The 25,168-nt window shown below is 38.4% G+C and overlaps 1 protein-coding gene and 1 long non-coding RNA gene across 3 annotated transcripts in view; one reads left to right on the top strand and one right to left on the bottom strand.

Annotated features, from left to right (window-relative positions):
- The window catches only part of LOC122669326 (probable sugar phosphate/phosphate translocator At3g17430), a 45,199-nt gene extending 27,314 nt beyond the window's left edge, over nucleotides 1-17,885 (bottom strand). Inside the window, exons 1-2 of one of the 2 annotated variants that reach the window (XM_043866075.1) lie at nucleotides 17,630-17,885; nucleotides 10,435-10,542 (exon numbers count right to left, since the gene is read on the bottom strand). In XM_043866075.1, coding sequence (XP_043722010.1) covers nucleotides 10,435-10,542; nucleotides 17,630-17,713 — 192 coding nt within the window. In that variant the 5' untranslated portion in view covers nucleotides 17,714-17,885. The remainder of the gene's footprint in view (nucleotides 1-10,434; nucleotides 10,543-17,629) is intronic. The other variant, XM_043866076.1, reaches the window with a different exon arrangement.
- On the top strand, nucleotides 764-15,714 carry LOC122669327. Its single transcript, XR_006333992.1, has 3 exons — nucleotides 764-874; nucleotides 6,757-6,758; nucleotides 15,698-15,714. It is a non-coding gene; the product is annotated as an uncharacterized LOC122669327 (long non-coding RNA).
- Nucleotides 17,886-25,168: the final 7,283 nt, after the last annotated feature.

Here is a 25,168-nt window from a genome sequence, read left to right as displayed (position 1 = left end):
TACTCTTATTAGGAATTCAGTTAGTTTCTATTTTGGTGTTAGAAGTTTCTATTTATTAAATTTAAAGAGTTTTATTTTGAGCAGTAATAGATTAGGAAACTTGAGAGGCCGTTTAGCCCTAAAATAACAGTATTGTCTCTGACACAGTGAAGAATGTCCAGAACATATGCAGAACACAAATCAAATAACCAGAAGTTCATAACAGGTGATAAAATAGCATTTACTAAAGCCATAAGTTCAATCTACAACTACAATTCATTATTGGAAGAAGCAATTGGAGAGAAGTGGTTCAGAACTGTTCAGAACATTGGCTAGGGTTTTGGAACTTCCTAAATTCAAGTAAATGTCAATAGAAAATTAGAATAACAAAGTCTGTCCATTCATACAGCCCTACTGGCTATTTATGAGAACTCCTTGACAGAAACACCCCTGGCTGGACCAGCATACAAGTCACTGTTTGAAGGCCTGTAACCGAAACTAATAACTGATAAAGCCAACATGAATTATAAGGTTTTCCAAGTTCTAACATAAACATGAAAGGCTCTAATAAGCAATTACTAATGAAGACTAGAAGACAAGAGGGGGGGAAAACTCTACCAGGCAGACATTGCTCCTTGTAGGCTTGTAAAAGTTGCTGGGGACCAGCAAAGCTCCTGCATCAGCTTCCCAGATTGAGATATTGATGCAGATCGGAGACGTGGTGGATTTCAGATTGATGGAAGAGAAGAAGAACTCGATCTGCTAGGGAAGGAGAGATAAGTTAATGCAGGAGCATGATCATCACCATTGGCTGTGGCTTGATCCTCAATTTTGGACCTTGATTTGTACTTTTATACCTTGGTTGTATTGTAATAATATAAGCTAGATATATAGGGTAGTCTTTTAAAGTTGTAATGTAGGATGTATTATCTTTACACAACTTGTGGGGCTCGAGAGAGTTTATAGCTTGTGGTTATAAAGTTGCACTCTACCCACAAGTTGTGGCTAGATTTTAGGAGCTTATCACTATTTAAATCGTGCAAGTTACTTAGTCTTTATTTCTTCAGTTTCCTTATTTATTTGAATTACTGGTTAGGTAGTTAAGTTAATCCAGGTCACTCTAATTACTGTCTACACATGGGAGAAGTTTATTTTATCTTTTCCTGGTTATTTTAATCACTTAATGATACTGCCACATCAGCCCATCAATATCTTGTTTTAGTTTCGGTTTTATTGAAAGCAATATGGACCTACATTATTGGAATGGACTAGAGTTAATTTGTTTTTGAAAAGTGAGTTGTGTGCCCCCTCTCCTCTCTCTCCCTCACAACCTATTCTCTCTTTTCTCTCTCTTCTCCCTCTTCTCCTTTTCTCTCCTATGATCTCTCTTACACTTCTTCTCTTCTTCTTTCTCTCTATTATCCTCCCTTTCTCCTCCAACTGATAGCCCATTTTTACCCTCTCATTGCGGCTGCCGCAGACTCTGAAATAGGGCTATTTTGTTGTTGGTTTTTTCTTTAACAGTAGATCCACCATATCTGATACACCACAGCAGGTCTATCGACTTGATCTGCATCATAAGAGGCTGTTTGAGGACTGCGAACAATTCTGACTCAAAAAACTAAACCTTTTCTAAACCTTATCTCCTTATCTAAACCTCACCTAAGATAATGTTGTAATATGGGTATAAGAGTATAATTGTCCTTAGGGTTTCTTTAGTGTTTGCCCTAGGGGCACTATTGTACTTGTACCTCATCTTTCTCTATTATACATAAAGCCTGACTGGTGTCTCATTGACATAAGTCATAATTCTCCAAACAACAACATATAATTGTAAAACAAGATAACTTCCTAATTAATAGCTAATGGGTCCCACTACTAATACTAACTAACTAGTAATTCAAATCAATTTCTTATTCAGAATTAAAATCCCAAATATGGACTTATAAAAGAGACTTGTTACATCTGTAAAACCAAAAATTAAGACCCAACCCATACTTATATTAAATTCTGGCCCAAATTTAAACTGGGTCTGATGCAGGTCCAAGCATCCGCAAGAAGAAGAAACAGCCCAAGAAATAGGGCTGATTGTTGGAGCCTTAGTTTTATTTTACAGTTTTCTATACTTAGTTTTTTTTTCATACTTAGTCTAATTCTCTAAACTTAAATTGAACTGGTTCAGCCATGGTTCAATTTAAGTGAACTATTCCTATTGGTTGTCAGTTGTTTTATTTGTATTGGTTCTTAGAGAATCTTTTAAGTAATTAGTATTTAAGTCAAGTTATCCCCCACCACGATTTCTATTGAGGGCTGGATTTGTTTTTGTAATAGGATTCAGCCTTGGGACTTATATTCCTAAGCTGAATAGGTGTAAGGCATTGGCCATATTAGTATAAATAAAGCTCAACCTGGGAGGCTCCCCCACAGTTCAAATTTTCAAAATAATCTTAGCTTCTGCTTTGCTGCTGCCTTGCTCCATTGTGAGTGTGCCTTGTGGATCTCAAGGTGAAGGGATTGGTGGACCTACAATCGACTCCTTGCATCTGTTAAAATCGGGAGGCTCTCTTATCCATCTTCAAAGCTGTTGTCATTGAAGATCTGCAAATCCAGTAAGTATTTTACAGTAAATCTGCAAACAACCTTCTTATTCTAGTCCTCCAACCTAAGCCCTACCAATCCCCATCGATCCCCATTAAACCCTAGCTCCATTAAACCCTAAAATTCCTGTCCAGCCCTATTCCACCAACAGAATCCAACCAAAATGGATCACAGCTCCCTCTCATGACACCCCACACTCGATCCAGCATACAGACCCATTCCACCACTTAAACCCTAATCCCCCTCAACGCTAGTAAAACCCTAAAACCCTAAAACCTATCTAGAACAAACCAACCATCAAAACCCACCCAAATTACACTCGAATCACACCCCTCACTGCCTATAACACTCGATCTAAAGCCCTCTCCAGAAATCCAATCCTAAACCCTAATTTCACCTATTTTACTATTTCCCAAAATCCGAAACCCTAACCCTAACTTTCTGATTTTTAAATTTTCACTCAAACCTTACCAAACCAACATCATTAGACTCCTAAAAACCTGCATAGTTTTATCAAATAAGAGCCAACCCTTTTACCCTCAACCTAACCCTAATTCTGACCTAAATCCTCCATTCTGCCCAATCGACCACCAGATTCCATGGTTCGAGAACTCGCAGGCGAGATCTCGCCGAGTTTCTCGATATTTCGCAAAGCCGAGACGAGATGGGTATCGAATTAAAAAAGTACAATATCTCGGCGAGGTCTCGGCGAGATCTCGGATTGTGGTTCATGGTTTCGGGTCTTGGTTCATTTTTTACCCATTTCACTTAAGATTTAGGAGGCAATCTCAACAGAACTCGCATATCTCGGCGAGTTCTGTCAAGAAAGCCTCAAAACCTCTCTTCTACTCTTCATTTTTTTCATGAATTGAAAGCTTTGGAGAGTGATTTAGTTGCCAAACTGAAGATTGAACTCCACTTTTGCAAGATTCATCAAGTTTTTGAAGGATTTTTGAAAGGTAAGCCATTTTCCCTAAATCTATTTTTTTCAAAAAAAATTGATGAAACCTTGGTAGATTCATGTGATTTTAAGTTATGTTACACAACTTTGGCTGATCTATCACTTGATGGAGTCCGAATTTTTTTTCGGTTATTAACTTTTTTATTATATTTTTTGGATGAAAAAAAATAGGATGAATACTTATTGTTTGGATGTGATTTTCATATATGTTGGACAACTTTGGATGCTCTACAACCTGATGGAGACATTTTTTTTTCACCCATTAAAAAAAAATATTTTATTTTTCAGATTTAATAAAAATATTATTAAAATGTTTAAAAAGAATATAAAATTAAGGAAAAATACCTGTTTTGTTGGAAAATTATGCACAACATATGTACATACTATCCAACTTCAAATGGTGTCAAATACATCATTATGTTATAATATTTAATACTTTACGGTATAATTATTTTTAATTAAGAAATAAATACTAGGGTTAGGGAATAAATAAGAGATAGATATTTGATTGTTCTAGTAGCTTCACATTATGTTTAATAGTTATGAATACAATACTTTAAGTCTTTAATACTTTACTTTAAGTCTGTAATAGTTACTAATACATGTTTTTTATGTAACAGTGTAAAAAATAAGATATTTCTTACACAATGGGGGATATAACATGGTTACACGGAGTCCCGATGTCCGAGGACAAAAAGAAGTCGAAGTGTAACTATTGTGAAAAGATTCTAAATTTTGGAGGAGCAACTAGGTTAAAACAACATTTGTCTAATACAGGTAAGGATGTTGCCTCGTGCCGAAATGTTCCTAGCCAAGTGAAACTGGCTATGGCACAAAACTTGGGAGGAGTACGAACAAAGAAAGCTGAGAGGGAAAGACAACAAATAGCTTTTGATGAGGCAGTTCTAGAGAGGCCTGGTGTAGAGATCCGTGGAGGAGATGATACTGAATATAGGCCTACAGCTGGTGAGTTAGAATCAGAGGCTGAATGGAGAATTTACCAGCAGACTTTGGCAGAGAGTAGACAAAGTTTGCATTATGAGAATGTGAGAAGATATAAGCAAGCAAGAGGAGCTGGTGGATCTGGCTCAGCTGCACCAGTGCAAAAAGCTGAGAGGAGGAGAAGCACTGACACAAGAGAAATCCCACGGCCCCCAGCCCGACCACAAGCACATTCCCCAGATCCCATTTTTAAGCAGGATCCATCTACCTTTAGGCAACAAGATGCCTACCAGCCAACCATCCCGCAAGTGTTTGGTGGTAAACAAGACGAAGCACGGAAAGCCTTAAGCAAGTTCATGTTATACAATGGCATTCCAGCTAATGCAGCACAAGGAACATACTATAATGCATTCTTTGACGCTGCAGGGAGGGCTGGCCCAGGATGGAAGGGGCCTTCACCATATGAGTTATATAATGTATATTTGCCTCAAGAGGTAGAGGAGCTGAAATGGTACATTGAGGGTCTGAAACCAAGGTAGGACACATATGGGGATACCCTTATGGCTGATGGTTGGACTGGACCTATTAGACAATCCATTATCAATTTCATGGTAAGTTGCAATGGGAAGACAATATTTTTGAAGTCTGTCAATGCATCGAAGCATGTAAAGGATGCATCAAACTTGTATAAGCTACTGAACCAAGTGGTGGAGGAAGATATAGGAGCAAAGAACGTTATCCAAATTGTGACGGATAACGGTTCTAATTTTAAAAAGGCTGGAGAGAAGTTGATGAACAAGAAGAGTAAGAAGATCCGCCTCTTTTGGACTCCATGTGCAGCACATTCCATTGATTTAATGCTGAAAGGCATAGGGAAAAAAGCTTTGGTGGCTGGTGTGGTCAATAGGGCGAGGCAAGTGACCAACTTTGTATATAACCATAGTTATGCTTTAGCCATGATGAGGGAAAAATGCAAGGGGGATTTAGTGAGGCTTGGTGTCACTCGATTTGCCACCAATTACATTGCATTGAAGAGCTTTCAGACGAAGGTGATAGGTCAGAGGTCAATGTTTGCAAGTGAACAGTGGTTTGGTTGGCATGGTTCTAGGTCAGAAGAAGGGAAGGCAGCACAACAGATCATGACAAGTAATCAATTCTGGAAGGACTTGCATAAAGTTGTTGCCATATTAGAGTCAGTGGTGGCAATACTAAGGATGGTCGACACGGAAAGAAGCCTACCTTGCCCCACATATATGCTGCCCTGGAGAAGATGAAGGAAATGGTCAGAGCTGCAATACCCCGAAGTGCTAGGTCATATATTAACATCATTGATGAGCGGTGGCAGAAGCACTTAAGTCATCCATTGCATAAAGCTGGTGAGTTCAACACTTTAACATACTTTACACTTTATATGATTTTTACATTTACATATTCAAAACTCAAAAGTATTAAGTCACTAACAAGTTATACTTGTGGTTTCCCCTTTACTAGCATATTATTTGAATTCAAAGTACCAGTACTCGCATGATCTTGGGCTAGACACAGATTTGTTAGTGGCAGTTCAAACTGTTATTGAGAAGTTGGAGCCCAATGCCAAGACACAAGCTGACTGCAATGACAAGGTGAGAGAATGGGACTTTGGTACTTTGGTAGTAAGTAAGGGAATGCAATTACTAAATAGCAAATACTAATGCCTCTAACAATGTTTGAAATTTAAAATGAAAATAGATCAAATTCTTCAGAGAGGCCTCAGCAAGTTTCAGTCGAAAGCTGCAGTGGAGGGTAGACAAAAGTCAGACCCTGGTAGGTGGCATGACATTGCATTTATGAATTATTATTTTCTCCCTTTAAAATGCACATATTCTTAATATTCTATGTTTATAATGCAGCCGACTGGTGGGTGTTTTATGGTACAAGTTCACCCAACCTGAGGAAGATAGCAGTGAAAGTGCTCTCACAAACTTGTTCATCCTCCGGGTGCGAGCGCAACTGGAGTACATTCACATTGATACACTCAAACAGGCGGAACAGATTGGGTAGTCAACGACTGGAGCAGCTGGTGTATGTGCATTACAATATGAGACTAAGGATGAGGCACATACGTGAAGAATTTGATACCAATGACAAAGATCCCATTGAGCTAGCCAACATATTCCAGGAGGACTCTGATGATGATGAGGATCCCCTATTCCAGTGGGTGAGGGATCGTGGTGCACCAGATATGGATGAGCCTGAAGGTAGGTCCGACTCCACCATTGCGTCCATAACCGGTACAGATGTTGAGGACTATATGTCGCAAGAGGGGCGTGCACATTCAGAGTCACCGAGACCTTTTGAGGCTACAACAGGAACTGCTCCTGATGATGATGATGATGATGATGATGATGGTGATGGTGGTGGTGGCATGCAAAGTGATGGTTATTATGATGATCATCATGAGGGGATGTGCAAGCAATACCAGTATGAAGTGGAAACGCAAGAAGACCCTGTGCGTTACACAGGTGAGTCTCAGTTTACACATGCCACACAAGATCAAGACCATGGTGGCCACAGTAAAATGTACAAGAGAAGGACGGGTCGCAAACATAACCAACCTCAGCATGATGACACGAGTATGAACGCCATGCTAGCAAGTTTCGAAAGCATGAGTATGGATACTGGTAGTGAGCATCAGTCGTGGCATTCATCTCAGCCTCATCATCACTATGATTATGGCCAGGAGAGCACCAGTTCTGAATATAGTGCCTATGGTCAGTTTGGCCAGTCAACACATGAGTTTGAAAATCAAAGCACTGGGTCTGGTATTAGGCCCATATTCCCAATCCCATACATGCCTCAATATGACAGTAGCAGAAGCAGTGGATCTCACACTTCATGGCAACCGTCTCACGCCACATGGCAACAGCTATACCCTAGGATAGGGGCCTTGCTATATGTGGATGACAACTCTTATATAAATGCTGTGGAGAACTATATGCAACAGTGCAGCAACAATATGTCATGGGAAAACTATGTGGAACAAGTGGGGAATGAATACGTGATTCAATCTCATTTTATGTAATGATAGTTGTAAGTTGTAACATTGTTAAACTTAAACAATTTGATGTATCACTTTAACATTTGTAATGCTTATTAAGTTGTTTTACTATTAATTGAATGTTTTGCTAGCTTTCTATTACTAAATTATGTCATTAATGTGTAGAATATGGTATTTTAGTACGTCGTCGCCTACCAACTTAGGGTCCAATGTAGACTTTGTTTTTACAAAATCTGATAATGCCATTGTGTTTAAATGGCCTAAAATAGGCTGAATACCAACTTTCAGACCTAAAATAGGTCTAAAACCCACCGAGATGGGGTTTCGAGTCGGAAAAAAAAAATGCAAAAACTCGCCGAGATCTCGACTGGTCTCGGTTTTTGGTTGGGCCAAGATGCCTCCGAGACCCGAGTTTTCGAACCTTGCCAGATTGTGAGATCCTGATTTACCTGGCTCCTAGTAGATCCTTGTCTATCTAGGACTACATTAGGGTCTGCATTAGATAGAGTTCTGATTTTCTTCTTTGATGTGTGAACTCAGCGTAAGTTTGCTCCATTGTGACCAAGCAGTCATGGGTTCGAGTTTGGAAACAGCCTCTGCGAAAGTAGGGGTAAGGCTGTGTACATTATGACCCTCCCCTGATCCTGCAGTGGTGAGAGCCTCGTGCACTGGGTACGCCTTTTTTTATGTGTGAACTCACAGTGGTGCGGCTAGGGATGGATTCAGTTAACTTGGGTTCCAAAGGTAAACCATGGGGTGGAATCCTGCACTTTTCACTCTTCTTCTATTTTCTTCTTCCAATTCAATTCAGTTCTGCAATTCAGAAGCTAGACAGGTCTGAGAACTAATACTTATATCTCCTACATTGAACTGTCAAATATTATTTGCTTTCTGCGTAAGCTGTTTCCAATTTAGTTTTGCAACTGTTGTTTGTGATCAAAAGTAGCTTATTCTGTTAGGGTCCATTTTCTTGCAAGGGAGTATGGGGTGAGATAGTTAGGGAAATAGGCCCCACTTGTAGTGGGGTTGAATAACCATGAAAGGGGAGGAAGGAAAATGATGGAATAACTACTGTAGCATCCCAACCCATATTGTTTGGTGGGGTGAGACGTGAGAAAGAGAGAGATGATGAGCCTTCTAGAAAGCGAAGACATCAGAGAACCACAATGACTGCCGATTGATGACAATCAAGCAAGGATCAGAACCAAGAAAGCAGAGGATAAGAAAGCGAAGGAAACATCAAGAAGACGAAGGACATGAATGCCGCCGATTTATCCACCGCCACTGCTGCTTCTGATTGTTGTTTGGAGAAGGGAGAGAATAAGTTGTGGGTGCTTGATCTGATTTATTGCAGGTTTTGGTTTTCCTACGAGTTTGTGTGATTCTGATTTATGGAGTTGTAGGAAGTGGTTAGCGCCATAGTTGTCAAGGCGCCTAGGCGAACCAAGGCGATCAAGGGGTAAAAAAAGGGCAAGGCGTTGCCTAGGCGACCAAGGGGACAAGGAGAGAGAAAGGCACCTGGACGCCTAGGCAACACCTTGACAACTATGGTTAGTGCTTCTGATCTTCCGATCATATTGACCAGAATAGGAAGTTTAGAGGATCTGGTTATGTGGATTAGTTCCTATAGGCTTTATACAGAGTTTTGTGTTGTTTTTGGGCTTCTAAAATCTGATTTGGATGTCTAAGAGGTAGGGTTTTCTCTGCGGAGATGGTGGGGAGGGGATGGAAGTTTGGGTGTCCCCATGGAGAAGATAGATTTTACAATCCAGAGGAAGCAAAGAGTCATCATCCTCATCATCAACCACAACAACAGATTCAAAGAACTTGGAGTAATGGACCTGTGAACAGAAAAAATAATTAGGGGTATTTATTTATTCCAACGCATATGCATTGGATCAATAAAGAGTATGACAGAAATGGATTAGATACCCTTCTTACTCATTGGGGTTATCAAGTGAGTAACCTGCAGGGACGCGATCATTTTTTCATTGTCTTATTTAGAATTTAGGAATATTTGTCTTTATGTCATAAGAAACCCTAGTGGTCAAGCCGTGAAAGAGGTGTTCCTACGAGAGAGAGAGAGAGAGAGAGAGAGAGAGAGAGATCCTGTGAAGAGTTGTGTCTGGTCAAGTCAGTCTCTCTCCCTCTCTGAACTAGGACAAATATTTGCAAATGGTTCAGCGTAATGTATTCAGTTTCACCCTCTTAACTACAACCATTCAGAAAATTTGAAACCATCTTCTTCCACGAAGTCCAATCTTCAGACTCAAGAGATTCAACAATTTTACACTCTCTAGAGCACCGGCCCCCATCTCCTAGCATATGATTGCAGCATCCCTTCCCCTGTGTCCAAGCACCACCCCCTCCCCTGTCCCACAACATCCCTGATGGGCGGTAGGTAGGATGAACCCTAGGTTCATGTTACTCCTAACATCCTACTGAACAACAAATAAACTTGGACCCAGTTCTTGGTTGGGGCTTTCAACAGGTTCAGCCCGGTCCAAGGAAGTGCTCTTACATCAGGATGCCCAATGCCTAAAGAATCTAATAATCCGTTTAGCGTTAGGGAGACGAAAAAACATGAACAAAGGGGTGAATCAAATTTTCAGTTGCAGCCCCAGAGAGAAAAATGAATGCAGATTAAATTGTTAAGACACTGAAACAGGAGGTCCAGAACCATGTCAACATAATATCATGTACCTGAATGTTTTCAACTTTGGGTATCAACAAAATGTAAAATATATGTGGTACAAAAAAGATAATTAACAATAGAGTGAGAGGGGACCAGAAACAAGTGTGAACAGATCAGATACATATAATCAACAGTCTTATTGTTAGCAACATCAGTCTCACGAAGAGAACAGAAGAATGCAAATCTCCAATATAGCTAACATAAGTAGAAGGGACAGCATACCTTAAAAACACGAACAAGAGAAAATGCTACTACACCAGAAAACCCCATATGAATCATAGTGAGTGTTATTGGAAAAGGAAAATTGAAGTACTTCGGAGAGAGAACCCACTGCATATGAATAAATAAACAGATATATTTCAGAATTACTCAGATAAAAAATTGTTCAAAGACCCTCTTCAATAATGACTATTGTGATAAGAAAAGCATGAATGCACTTAGACTAGCATCCATATTCATATTGGAATTATTTAGAGTGTAAATAGTCATACTTATTCTACAAAGTCTTAACAACTCCGTGTAATGGCTTATAGACACGCATACCTAATACAAATATAAATAATTACCTGATGTTGAAACCCAGCAAAAATAAATTAGCTTTCACAATAATAAGACACTCTCTAAGTTAGGAACAATTCAGAAACTAAACAACCATTTCAATTTTAGAAGATAGAAATAGAACAGAGAACTCAGTAGCCAGACAAAATGATGGATTCAATCTAACATCATCATAGATTTCAGAATCCTACCCCCAATAGGATCTTAGAGGTACACAACAACCAGGCCAAGATCTGCGATACTCCCCAAAACAGTGCTCATATCAGTCCCAAATTACAAGAAAATAACTAGGTCTCCTCACGTTCTTTAACTCCTCAAAGTATGACTCCAATCCAATGGTTGGATTTAGAGTTACAATAAAATCACTGAAATAGCACCTATAGTTTCAGAAATAGAAACAATGGCATATCTTCTCATCCACACAACAGATCAGTATAAGAATATTGCCACATGCTCCATTCAATTGGTAGAACACAATGCATAAAAATCAAACTAACCCAGCGGCCAGAATCTTCAGATCAGCAACCACTAAAATAGTAACTCAAAGTGAAACGGTAACAAGGGTGGGGTGGGGTGGGTTTATTTATAGGAAATAAGAAAGGGAAAATTTGTCATTTCCTTCCAAAACTAACAGAGTAAGTACTCAGGGGTACGTACATAATTTTTGAAACCCCAGGGGTGGTAGACGTAATTTTCCCTTCTTGAAATGATCGTACAAATCTGACACCCTGAAAATCTTTTCCTACAATGTCATTTCCTATATTGTTCTTAAACCAGCTAGGGTTCAGTTCGGGGTTCTTTTTGTTTTGAAGTGAAATTTTATGGCTATGTTTGGTTGCAAGTAAAATTAAAGGGAAGGGAAGTGAAAATTTTCAAACCTAAAGAAGAAATTTTTGCAATCATTACCTCATGTTATTGTATAAACTACTTAAATTTTTTATCATATTTGATAATGATACATTTTACATGTAATTTTTATTTTACTTTTTAAACCAAAAGGGAATTGGATGTAAAGTAAACTCGTAAAGTGAAATTTAATAACCCAATAGGAATGATTTGGAGTTAGTGATATAGTCACATGGGGTAATGATTACAAAAGTTTCTTCTTTAGGTTTGAAAATTTTCACTTTCCTTCCCATTAAATCCTCTTGCAACCAAACAAAGCCTATATGAAAAATTTTACTTGTGAAAATTATACGTAGAAAAATTCAATGTTTGTTTTTAAGAGGTAAATCCTAAATGGGAAAATGTTCTCTATGGGGGTGGAGGTCGTAGGCCACTCTCAGACATAGTGGGGGACAAAATGACCGCATTACCCCCATGAAAGGAGGAAATTCAACTGTCGAGATGCCAGCACATGCTCTCATTGGTTGTCGCATGTGTGGCCCCTGTGCTCCCCACAGAGAACGCTCTCCCATCTTAAATATCTTGTACTTTTTGTTGTATTTGAAAGAGTGACCCCAATCACTCGGAAAGTGAAAACTAAGGCTTTCCCATTGAAAAGTCCGAATCCTTTGGATATACATCCAAAGTACCTATCCCGAAAGTGAATCCAGAGTCTGCCACATAGAAACCTAATTATCGGTAACTTGAACCCCCATTTCTCTCTCCAAGCCCACCACCTTTCTTCTCTCTTTCCCATTTTATAATCCCCCCCCAATTCCCCAATCGATATTTTATCCCCCCAAAAAAACCCCAATCGACATACTGTCTTCCTTTCTTATTTTGTTCAGTCTCCTCTCAGTCTCTCTCTTTTGGATGAACCAATACCGACTTGATACCGCTATTGATTTAAATGATCCGTATCGATATCGGCCTTTTTGGCGATCCCGCATTGTTTAATGATATTGATAAAGGGTAACAAAGGAAACAAAATCAGCCTTTATCGATACTGGCTAATCCATATCGTTGTGGCCTGATCTACCTTTATGACGATCTGTCGTTATGATGATCTATCTCTATGGTGGTATGGCACTCTCACACCATGACACGATCTACCACTAAGGCGCTTTGGACCGTTATGGCACGATCTACCGCTATGCCAATATGTCACTATGGCGCGATCTACAACTATGCATAGTTGTTAAGGCGCCACTTAGGCGTCTAGGCGTATTTTGTGGATTTGTTATTTCATTTACTTAAGATATTGTTCATAAATGAGCAAATACCCACTATTTGAATCCAATAAAAACAGTTAAGAATCAAATTTCAAAAGGATAAAAGTCAACGCCTCAATTCAAGAACAATAACTGGATTTTTGGCAATGTGTGAAATTCTCAATTTTCTAATGTTGGGGTTTTTCTTAAATCTAAAAATTCCATAAATCTTAATATGGTAAATCATTATTAAAAACTAAAAGAGCGGTAAACTATTCATTTGTTTTTTACCAAAAAAAAAAATCTATTCATTTGTTTTGATATCTAAAAAAATATTTTCATTAAGAGCGATTTTGGCAACATTCGCGCACACCAAATAAGGTTTGATCAGAACATAACTCCTTCAGTATAAATCATATTTAAGAAATCTTGGTTTTGTGGAAAGCTGGTTTTGTGCTCTACCTAATACAAAAAGTCTCATGGAAAATAAAATCATTTAACATAGGTCTCAGCTTGCTTTCTCCTTTGGGCTGTAGAATGGTATTCTCTCAAGTCTCTCTCGTCTTTTTTGAATCTACGATGAATTTTTGAACTCAGCTCTAGCTCCCTTCTGCATTTCTTTGTCACAAACCCAGCCTTTTCCTACTCATTTCGATACTTTTCTGGTGTTCCTTTAACATTGAAGTCTTGCGATGGGTTTTTTGATGATACATGAACATAGGAGTCCTCTTCCTTACTTCTCCCACCACATTCTTCCTTATCCATAACCTCTCCTCTGATTTCTACCCCCACCCCCACATGGTACACGAACTCCAATATCTCGCTATCTCAAAAGCTCGAGACGAGATGATGGTCGAAATCCCATTTTACCCCAACTCAGTCGAAATCTCGGTCAAGTCGAGATCTCCGGTTCCATTATATGAGTGCCAAATCTCGACCGAGAGGTGAGATCTCAGTGGTTTTGGTATCTCGGTGGGAAATCTTGGTATACATACACTTATTATGCCAGAAACCAGGACAAACACTTATTTATGTCTAATATCGATTAAGTAAATGTTTTTGTATTTCATTTACTTAAATTATTCATAAATAAGCAAGACCCCCTATGCGAATCCAATAAAAATTGTAAAAACATAAATTCCAAAAGGATAAAAAGTCAACCCCCCAGTTCAAGAACAAAACTAGATTTTCGGTGGTAGGTGCAATTTTCAACTTTCTAATGTCGGGGTTTTTCTCAAATCTAAAAATTCCATAAATCTTAATATGGTAAAAAATTGTAAAAAATCAAATGTACGGTAAAATATTCATTTGTTTTGATGTCCAAAAAAGTATTTTCATTCAGAGTGATTTTGACAGCATTCGCGCACACCAAATTAAGTTTGACCGGTACAGATTTCCTTTAATATAAATCAACTTTAAGCAATCTTGGACTTGTTGGAAAGCTTTCAAAAAGAATTTGCATACTACAGATCATACTCCATTTTCTACAGCCTTTAATCCACAGTCAAGTTGCCGAAGTCGATTGTATATGACAGTCAGGTTTATGAGTTTTCTTTGGTAGATTCTATGGATGAAGACCAATACAATACTTCGATTTTCTACAGCCTTTCATCCACAGACAGACGGTCAAACGGAGGTTGTTAACCGAAGCTTGGGTAACTTGCTGTGTTGCCTCGTTTGTAACTATGAAACTCGGCTGCCCATTCTTGAAATCATTGAATTTGCATACTACAGGTCATACCCCATTTGAGACTATTCTCGGAGTTCAACCAAAGCACCTTAACAATCTTGTTCCCCATCAGCGGTTCAGCCTTAAGTACGCGTTAGTATTGAAGCAAATGAGTTTATACACCATATTACTGAGGTCCATGATGATGTTTGTCGTTGTATCGCTCTAAGAAATGAATCTCATAAGCCAAGGCTGATCGTCATCGACATTTGGTGAAATTTTATCATGGAGACATGGTGATGACTCTTTTGTTTCTGAGAGGTTTTCTCCTTGCACTAACATGAAGCTTCAACCACTGAAAATGTGACCTTACAAGGTCCTTGAAAAGGTTGGACCAAATGCTTATGTGCTTTACTTGCCAGCTAACATGGCCTTAAGCAATATCTTCAATGTGGCCGTTCTTATGATCTATTTGGGTCACCACTTGGACAAGGGAGATACAGAGCATACTTTACCGTTGCCCCAGTTTACTCCACCCGTTGAGGATGAGATTGAGGATATTGTGGACGACAGGTACACTGTAACTCGGAAGGGAGGTGGTTATCATTCCTTTTTTATCAAGTGGAAAGGCCATCCAAGAACTGATTTGCCCTAGATACATGCCGACGACCTCAAGCATCTCAACCCGATACTGAATGAGTGCTACATGACTTTTCTCCATTTGTCGGGGACGAATGCTTTCAAGCCGGGGAAGTTAATGCAAATCAGTCTGATGTAGATCACAAGTCCATATGTACCCGCAAGAACAAGCCCCAAAACCAGCCCAGCAAGGTTGTGGGATTCGACTGCTGTGAGAGAGGCAGCCTGGTCTGATGATGTGGCAAGTTTTGTTGGTTCGATGGAGCATCACCTAAGGCAACCCCAGCCCAGAGAGAAGCATGAAGAAGATAAGCAACCAAGACAGAATCTTTAAAATAAAAAAATTTACTGTTCACATGAACAGTACCTGAGTTACTGTTACTGTTCACGTGAACAGTGATTTGGGGTCAGATGTGGACAGCTTTGTTCCTATCTATTTTAGTTATGTTAGTTTACCTTGTTTCTATTTTCCACTTTGGTTGTAATAGGAGATTAATTAGTTTCTAAATTCAGTTTTAGCAAGTTAGTACTAGTTTCGAATTTCAGATTTAGAAAGTAGGCTTATTTTTTATTTTAAAGTCTCTATTTCTTAAGTTTCTATTCAGTCCTTTGTTTCCTTTTAGTTAGATTTAGTTTCTATTTTCATTTGGTTTCTATTTTTGAGACTTTTTATTTTGTGAAGCTTAGGCCAAGCTATTAATAGGCCCCATCAGTTGTACTTGAATTCAGACTTGATTAATGGAATTTCTATGTTGCAAGTGTTTGGTCTGAGAAGACTTGTGTTCAACAGCTGAGATAGTTGTGGGTGAGAGACCCAAGGCTGAGATAGCCCACCCCCTCCTATCTTTATTCCCCCTTCATCTATCTATATCCCTTTCTTCTTCTTCTGATCATTTTTTTATGTTCTTCTTTCATATGTAAACAGAAGAAGAAAAAAAAAATTAAAGTTTCAGTTATTCAATTTGATAATCCTTATTGTGTAGATCCTGGCTGCAATCAATCTCCCGTTGGTTTCCCTGGTTCGAGGTCGACTTTTGCATTACAGTCTCAAGAGCATCCAGTTAGCTACTCTAAAAAGTACCGAAGGAGGAAGAAGTTAAAGCACTCTTGAAAATACTTGATTCAAGTGTTTAACTCAGTCTTGACCCAGCCAGCAGAAACCGTGGGCTACATAGAGTTTCAAATTTGTTTCTTATCTTTGTTAAATTAGTTTTTTATCTTTATTAACTAGTTAGTTGTATAGGGGTAAGAGTTTAATTTGATAGAGTTCTATTATATCTTCTTTCCCTGTAATAGTTTGCATAGGATAGAGTTCTATTTTATATTCTTTCCTTGTATTAGTTTAGATAGGATAGTGCTTTATGTAGCTAAAACTGCTCAATACCTCTCCCACAGTTTGGAGAGTTTTATTTTTCTCTCTTACTACTAGTGTCCTACTTGGGACATGTTTTCTAGATAGAGTGACCTTCTAAAACTCATCTCTATACATTTGGATGTAAGGGTAATGCTACCCAATGATTTTATTTTGAATAAAAGATGGCTTTTGCTGTTGGTTTATGAAATTCAAACATACTACTGTGAGATTCAGCAGTCATTAGTGGGATTCTAAGGTCCAGTTGGTGCAACTCCAACAAGTTCTCAGGGAGGTTGGGTTCATATACTCCATACAATCATCTCCATTGACATTCAATTAAGTTCTGAATCTGTTCTCAGTTTTTCAGTAGCCTTATTATCAGAAACTTTTTAATTCTAGCCTATCACAGCTGAGATTACAACTATAGTCTCAGATTTAGTAACCACGGGCTATTCTAAGCAGCCCTACAGTTTCAGATCTTGAATCTGTTCATCTTAACAGAGTCCCATCAAACAGAAACTCCTATTACTTATCCTTTAACCTATTGATTTTCTGCTGTGATTAAATATTAATTTTCAGTGGTATAAATCAGATCTATTCACTAATCTATTGTTGTTATCATACCTAGTTTCTGATCTGTTGTTTAAGCCTACTGTTACTGCCCATAAGAAGTTTCCATCAATCTACAGGGTTTTGGTGTCCTATTCTATAGTAGGATACTTCATAACTCCTAATCTGTCTGTTGGCTTCCAACCAAATTTTAAGGGATTATAATTGGTTATATTAGTGACATTCTACAGTTTCTACCATACTTTCAAAGCCATCTAATCTACCGATTTCCTGTTATCAAGTTTTCTTCAATTCTGGTCACTTTTATATCACTGCAATTCTGAAATTTATTGAGTTTTTGAAACCTAAATCTTTAGGTCTCTAGGAACCCATCACATCCCTTTGCCCGAAGGATCTTATAACCAATACAAGTTCAAATTTGTTGCTGATAAACTCAGTAAGACAAGTACCACAAGAAGAAAATATAAGCAGACCTGAAGGAACTGCCATGGACAAGATACAGAACTACAAAGAAATATTAAAGAACAGTACCTTGTTGTACAAAATAACTCCCGACGAGAGTAATATGTATATCAGTAGGTATAGATAGGTTAATAAAAGTGGCTTCCCAATCATTTTGTCTGGTTTTTATTTCATGTGACTTGCCAATCATCTGAAAAACTGAGACGTCCACTTGAGACAAAACATACTGGGATTCTGGACATGCTCCATCAGCACTGAGGTGCAACTATGTAAATCCCGAATTATATCCATCTCAACCACTAGCCATCACCGTATGGATTAGTTCCTGCAAATGGATCTGTTATAGATTTGTAGTACGGAGAGCCTACTAAGTCAAAAATCAGTTAGGTAAAATAAAATGTAGCAATAGCAACACATTTATCAGAACTAACTTATTATTAATAGTATTTACATGAGAGAAAAAATCAACTCCTATAGAGAGTCGCAAGTACGGGGTACAGCCCGCGATTTGACAATTCAATTAAGCTTTTCTTGTATGAGTTCTGTGGTGATGCAGTTCTGCTACTACCGTTGTGATTCAACAGCCTTGTTGTGGTGATTCAACGCCGGTTGGTAGTGATTCCAACCCAGGATGATGCAGTTAAGATTGTTTAACTGGGCCTAGGAAGACTTTATTTTGGCCCATGGTTGGATCTATAGGCCTTGGGCCTTTTATTTTTTAGTTTTTTTTTTATGTAATGGGCCTTTTTTATAAACCCCATATTTGGAGTCATCATGTACATGGGTTTAAGTATATGGATAAGGTTTATCCAATATGTGGGAACAGTTTGGCATTGTCTACACTACATGTGTCTCTAGAATCTTATCTCCAACAATCGTGGGCTACATTTTAGGAGTTTAATTACTCTATTTTGATTCTGTTCAGTAACTTCAGTTGTTTAGACATATCCTAATTTATTTCAGTTGCCTAGTTAGTGAGATGACTCCATCTTAGCCCACACAAGAGGTTCTTTTATTATGTAAATGTTTGGTATGTCAAGGACTCTTTCAAAAGCAACCAACAACTAGAAGAAGTATCCTTGTCTATGTGAGTTAGTTTTTTTACTGATTGAGTCAATTTAGAAATGTCACATCATCCCAATTGATGGAGAGGATCAGGAGTCTTTTTTTATTCCTTTTTTATTTCTGTTTTCAGCATTATAAAGTGTTGATGTATACATTAATGCTCCCTAAAAGTTCGAGCTTTTAGGTGAAACAGTAGCAAACATGGTATCAGAGCATGAGGTCAAGTGTTCAACTCCTGGAAAGTTCATCAGAAGAATTTTCCCGACATTTGCGTTAGCTCCACATGCAAAGACAATAGGATTTTGACCTGCATGTGCGGGGGAGTGTTGATGTATATGAACGCTGCCCTTCTTTAAAAGTTCGAGCTTTTAGGTGAAACGGTAGCGAGCATAAAGCAATGTAAAGGCCTAGTAGGTTCCCTCACAAATTGATGACAGAATAAAAAAAATTAAGTGAAAGTGATCTCTCTCTCACCTGCGATATAAAACCCACCACCAGAAAATCCATCTCTCCAATCTGCATTACAGGCCACGGCCACTGTCACTGGTGGTGATTCGTTTGGTCATATCCCCTTCTTCTCCTATCTCTTTCTTTGATTTATTGTTGCTGAAACTCAGGTCATACTGTGCTTTAGTTCTTGCATATTGATTCTAATCTCTATTGTTGTTATAACTCTATTCTATGGATCTAATGTCCTGTTATTCATAGTTTTCGTGCTGTCAATACGAACCATAATGAGTGCTTGTCTGAGTTACTGTTTCTGCAACTCGATGGTTGGTTATGTCTTGTCCTATACCCACTAGCATTCTTCAGTAACTAATGATATAACATCAGATTAATGTCATATTCGGATTATTTTTTTCTTAAGCATCCTATGCCTTCGACCAGCCCGAGACCTATTTCTGATCTTGGGTTATTAAGTTATTTAATTTCTGTTTTTCTAATTCTTCTATTCTGCTGAGAAGTTCCTAGTTCAACTGTAACTCTTTGAGATTTTAAAATTTGACAATCTGATCTAGTTAAATTTTTTATATGGTATCCTCCTATTTCTGCTTAATATCTGTTCAAAATTAAAAACACATCTGAGTGGTTGATTACTGAGAGTTTATGAAACCTAATCTTTATGTGGATTTAGCCTCATTAACTAGGAATTGTCTGCGCAGGCCATACTACTTCTCTGTTTTCAGACATATTATGAAAATATATTCTATTGATAGAGAAGACCACACCAAAAAAAAAAAATAAGACCATTCTGATTTCTCTGCTTTGAGTCATCAACTCCTCCATAAACTGCACTATTTCTCTGTTTTGGTGATCCCGGTTCAGCGAGTCAGTTCTGGTTCTGTTATTTCAGAACTGCTTTTGCCTTACGTTATCCAAGGAGAAAAAGTTCAGGAGACCCACCATGCTTCCCAAAACTCAAGTGACCATTCTTTATTCTTTTAATTTATTTCCATGGATAAAAGAACTCAAGGTTCTATGTTCTTTACCAAAACTAGGAAGAAAGACATCTATAGAGTCTACTTGAGGCCACTTTTACTATGGAATAATTTCTTAGCTTCATTCCGCCATATAAGGGCCTGAAAAGTAACATCTGAAAACCATTACGCCCTTGGAGAAATACTTTAGTCCCAACTATCACAATCCAAGTAACAACTGTACCCATATACTCATAAACACCCTTAGAGACTCATCTGAGGACCCCCACCAATGTCAGCCTGCTCCCTTGATCCATCAGAACCACCATGTGTGAGAACAACTCATCCACTACCAAGAAAACCCACAAATTGGGTCAGTAACCTTCTCCATGCTGCTTTTTAGCATGATGCATTCCAATTGATGAGTGGATCCTTCAGTTACAAGAAAGAACTCTTCATTGGAATAGCTTAGTTAAATACAAACAAAATCATGTCACAATCTTCCTATTTGTTTTCTCCTCGTGTGTATGGTAAATAACATTACCAATTTCCAGTGCAGGTTTCTTGTCTTGAGAAATTCTTCTGTTACATCTTGCCCTCTGAAAGATGCAAAAGCAAGGCCTTCCAGATATTTTTCCATTTAGTCCATAATTTTTATATTATCAAACTGCAAACAAATCATGTCTCTAGGAAAGACCCATTAGATGTAGATTGGAAGATGAAAGACATACCCTAATTAAGGTAAATTGTTACTGTACGCTGACCCTATTTAAGGCATGTCCGTACATCTTGATTCTGGGGATATCATATACACAACCTAAAGATAGAAGCCACCAACTTTCTCCTTGGTTAAATAGAAATGTAGAAGGGCGTACCCAATGCACAAGGCTCTTGCCACTGCGGGGTCTGGGGAGGGTCATAATGTACGCAGCCTTACCTCTGCTTTCGCAAAGAGGCTGTTTCCAGACTTGAACCGTGACCACTTGGTCACAATGGAGCAACCTATACCATTGCACCAAGGCCCACCCTCCAAAGACGTACCCAGTGCACGAGGCTCCCGCCACTGCGGGGTCAGGGGTAGGCCATAATATATGCAGCCTTACCCCTATTTTCACAAAGAGGCTGTTTCCAGACTCAAACCCTGGAGCAACCTCACCGTTAAATAGAAATGTAGGACGACACAAAATGCTCAGGTCTATAACCAATAACATCAAAATACTCCTGCCCCTACACAAAAACCTGTAAGCGACAAATGTAGAGTAGCTTTATTGTATAACACCGATGTATCTTAGGACAATGGACCCACATCTCCAGCGGATTTACAACAAAGACTTATAAGGACTGATACTAAAAGGTCCGGACTGAATATACTGCATAGTTTGTTAACAATGTCTTCAAGCAAAAAATGCAAATACAAGAATATTGAAAGCATCCCACAAATCTATTAGAGAATCCGCCAAATACAGAACGAAAAAAAAAAAACTTACGGATCCTGGCCATTCACTGGAACGACTCCGATCCAACAACCTAGATCAGACCTAAGAACGAAACCCAAGATTTTGAAAGCTAAAATGTTCACCGAAAATTGGGCAAACGAGTGACTAAACAAAACAAAGTTTCAATTTTCTTGTAAACAAACAGAGAAAGAACCAAAGGAATTCAAGAAATAAAGAAAATTAGAATTAAACTCATGCAAGAAAAATATAAATGAAACAGAGAGTTTACATTCAATGATTAAATCTCCGACAGATACGAATTTCCTGAGCAACAGCAAGAATAGATCGGGAGATTTCGAAGTAAGACCTCAACACAACAATGATTTACGCGGTAGTGTGGAAGAACAAGTGACGCTTCCTCTCCGATGTGATATACTCCTCGTATTTCTTAGCTAGTCTCTGCTACATCGAGCAGTGATATTTATCCTCCTCAACGCTCCCGCAGCTTGGCATCAAACTCTATGCAAATTGGTTATAAATATTTAAGGAATACGTGTTCTCTGTGAGCGAGCCCCCCCCCCCCCGTTCTGCCAAACACGTTCGAAATGACCGTTGTGCCCCTACTGGTCGATGCCCATATGCATGCTTTCATTGGAAGAGACACTAGCGTTAGGCCATGCTTTCAGACAGAATTCATTTACCTGTATTAAAGATGGGCCGTTTCTACCAAAAATATAAAAAAATATAAAAAAAAAGATGGGCCGTGCCCAGAATCACTTTGTGCCTGATGAGTTCACAGGTACCCCTTTAGGTTTTAAAATTTTTCAAAATATCTCTTTTAATTGGAGTAGGAATGTAAGATTCCATTTTGGCGCTTGTGATTGGACAGCAAGAAAATTCATGCTACTCAGAAGAAAATTTTGTTCCATTTAATAAGGGGACAAAGAAGATGAACTTCGAGAGTTAAGTATATATTGAAAGTGTGTATTTCTTTTTTCTATATTAAAAATTAAAAAAAAAAATATCCTGCACCGCTAGAGTGGGGATTCTTTCTCTTGCTCTCTCACTTTTAACTAGTGGATCCCACACTGACACTCTTTTCTCACATTAATTAGGTTATACAAAGTCATGTCCCGCACACCTATGGGAACCTCTGTCATTAAAAATATACAATTAAATATTAAAGGGAGAAGGTTCCCCATGCTGCCAGTTTGGAGAGCCTTTTTCATGCTGCACCAATGGGGTGCAGCAAACGGTTTCGTGGATAGGGGACCCTCATGGTCAGGAAGGATAGCTAGTGTGAGAGCATGGGAAATTGACAATAGGGGTCTTTATCCCAATTGCAACGTAGAATATGCCAATACACTCTAACTCTCTCTCTTATCCTCACCCCTATTGACAAACTATGTCGTATGCTCCCATTGACTGGTTTCTCCACCCTAGTGGTTTAGAGAACCATATCCCTTCAAATTTTTAAATGTCCAAACTATCCCTCCAATTTTACCTATGAAAGTTTAAAAATGTGAAATGCAAGCGAATGTCAATTTCAAAAGTTTTCTAATGGATTTGACATATGAGACTCATCGATTATCTAATGAAGAAAAGGGAAGAATTATGATTTTTATGAGTAGTCAAAATAAAAATTAAAAATTTCATTTTTCCTATCCCATGGTTTTCTATTTTTGAGCCACGTGGATAGTTGGCTTTGGCCGATTGGTTGTCAAAATAGTTGTATATCTTATATCTTATGAACTAGTCGTCTATTTATGTCTATTATGCATCTTTCCATATTATGTAGATTTTCAAAGTTATATTTATCCACTTGGCAAAGTCTATTTGGGCGGAATCTAGATTTTTTATTTGATATGCCACGTGGCAAATATTTAGACTTATCAAAACAGCTCATTCTAGAATCATCTGCCCAAACAAAATATATACTTCAGCAATAGTCTTTAGTTATCAAACTGTTGGCGGCCATGGCTCCATATTTGAAATTTTCAATTTAAAGTAATGGATCGAACCTCATGCAGTATGGTGTATTCAAATCAAACATCAGAGCAGGGTTTAGACTTACCTCTTAGCATCGCAAGCGAAACACCTCCAACAGTTCACAACACTTGAACATCAAACCAATAGAAATAGGAATCATACTCCACTCAACGCTTGATGGAGCAAAAACGTAGCGGAATCCCTCGACAATGGTGGCACCTAACACTTTTTGTGAGAACTTTTTTTTTCCCCTTATATATATATATAATCTTTTGTTTTGGGTATCACTTTTGATAATTTTGAAATAACTTTTTTTTGTTGTTAAAGAACCAATTTATTTTGAATAGCAAGATACACTCCTGAGATCTAGCTGAAAATGCTCAGATAAACAGGGATTGAAAATAGGCCATGATGTCCTTCTCGCAACGGACAAAGCCCTCCTTGCAAGGGCATCTGCTACAACATTAGCTCTTGGAATAAACTGAAAAATACATGACTCAAAGTAACTAGCCAGGTATCTAATGTCAGATACAATAGAACAAAGAATGAATCTAGAATTGATGGATTCGGACCGGAGACATGATACCAACTCTTGATTATCACTCTCCACAATCAAGTTGTTGACGCCTTCCAAAATAGCCTCCAAAAGACCTTGCCGAATTGTTATGGCCTCTCCCACCAGAACATTATCAAAAGAACAGAGTTAAGAAACTATAGAGATATCTTTTCCTAAATAATCTCTAATTCAAAAACCTAGCCTCCCTCGGTTCTCCTTTACAAGAACAGAAGCATCACAGTTCAACTTTACAAAAGATTGAGAAGGAGGTTCTCATGTCAATATTGGTCGAGCATTCATGAATTCCAACCAAGCCGACCAGGCCGAATCTATAACCTCATTAGGCATCCACTTCCGACGAGCAAAGAGTAACTCGTTACGAGAAATCCACAAGAACCAGCAAATAAAAACACAGAGAGATGTCGTTTCCTTGAAAAAATTCTTTCCATGAATGGAGAGAGAACTCATTGTTGTGCCGACGACCACCTGCTGCTCTGGTGGACGTTGCAGCTTGAAGCCATCTCCCGCGACCATTGCAACTCTGATGACCTCCTTCTAGCAGACAAGTTAGCATACCTTCTTCTTCTTCGGTGATCTCCTTCTAGCAGAAGGTATGCATTTCAATGTTAATGATGGGAACGATGATGCGATGCTTTACTGAAGCATAGAAAGAAATACAAGTTGCAGTTAAGTATGATGGTGCATTGTTTAAAAACAGAGTTTTTTGGTCTACGATGTTTAAAACAGAGCATCATTCTACCAATGCTTAGAATCACCTAAATTTCATAGCAGACCCATGCATTCGCATAACCAAGAATGCATTCGCATAAACCTGCCATCATCAAGGGATGGAGTTGTTCTCCAAGAATCCAAGAGATGGAGATGTGCTACCATTGGGTAGTCAGATGAAGGGCAGAACAAGGTTCTGTACCATCTCAAATTGCTGCTTTAACCAACTTGTAAAATTAATGGACATACATTGATTTATTTTCCCTAAAGCTTCATTTATCTAATTTATGTAACTGAAGCTACTGCGACATATTGACCTTGAATGATCCATTGGCCATTGTTACCAAAAAAAAAAAAAAAAACCATTGGCCATTTCATGAAGAGTGTTCAAAATTATGTTATCAATCAAATGGTA

This window comes from Telopea speciosissima, chromosome 7, assembly GCF_018873765.1.
Source record: "Telopea speciosissima isolate NSW1024214 ecotype Mountain lineage chromosome 7, Tspe_v1, whole genome shotgun sequence".
NCBI lineage: Eukaryota > Viridiplantae > Streptophyta > Magnoliopsida > Proteales > Proteaceae > Telopea > Telopea speciosissima.
This window is presented reverse-complemented; position numbering and strand designations above follow the sequence as displayed.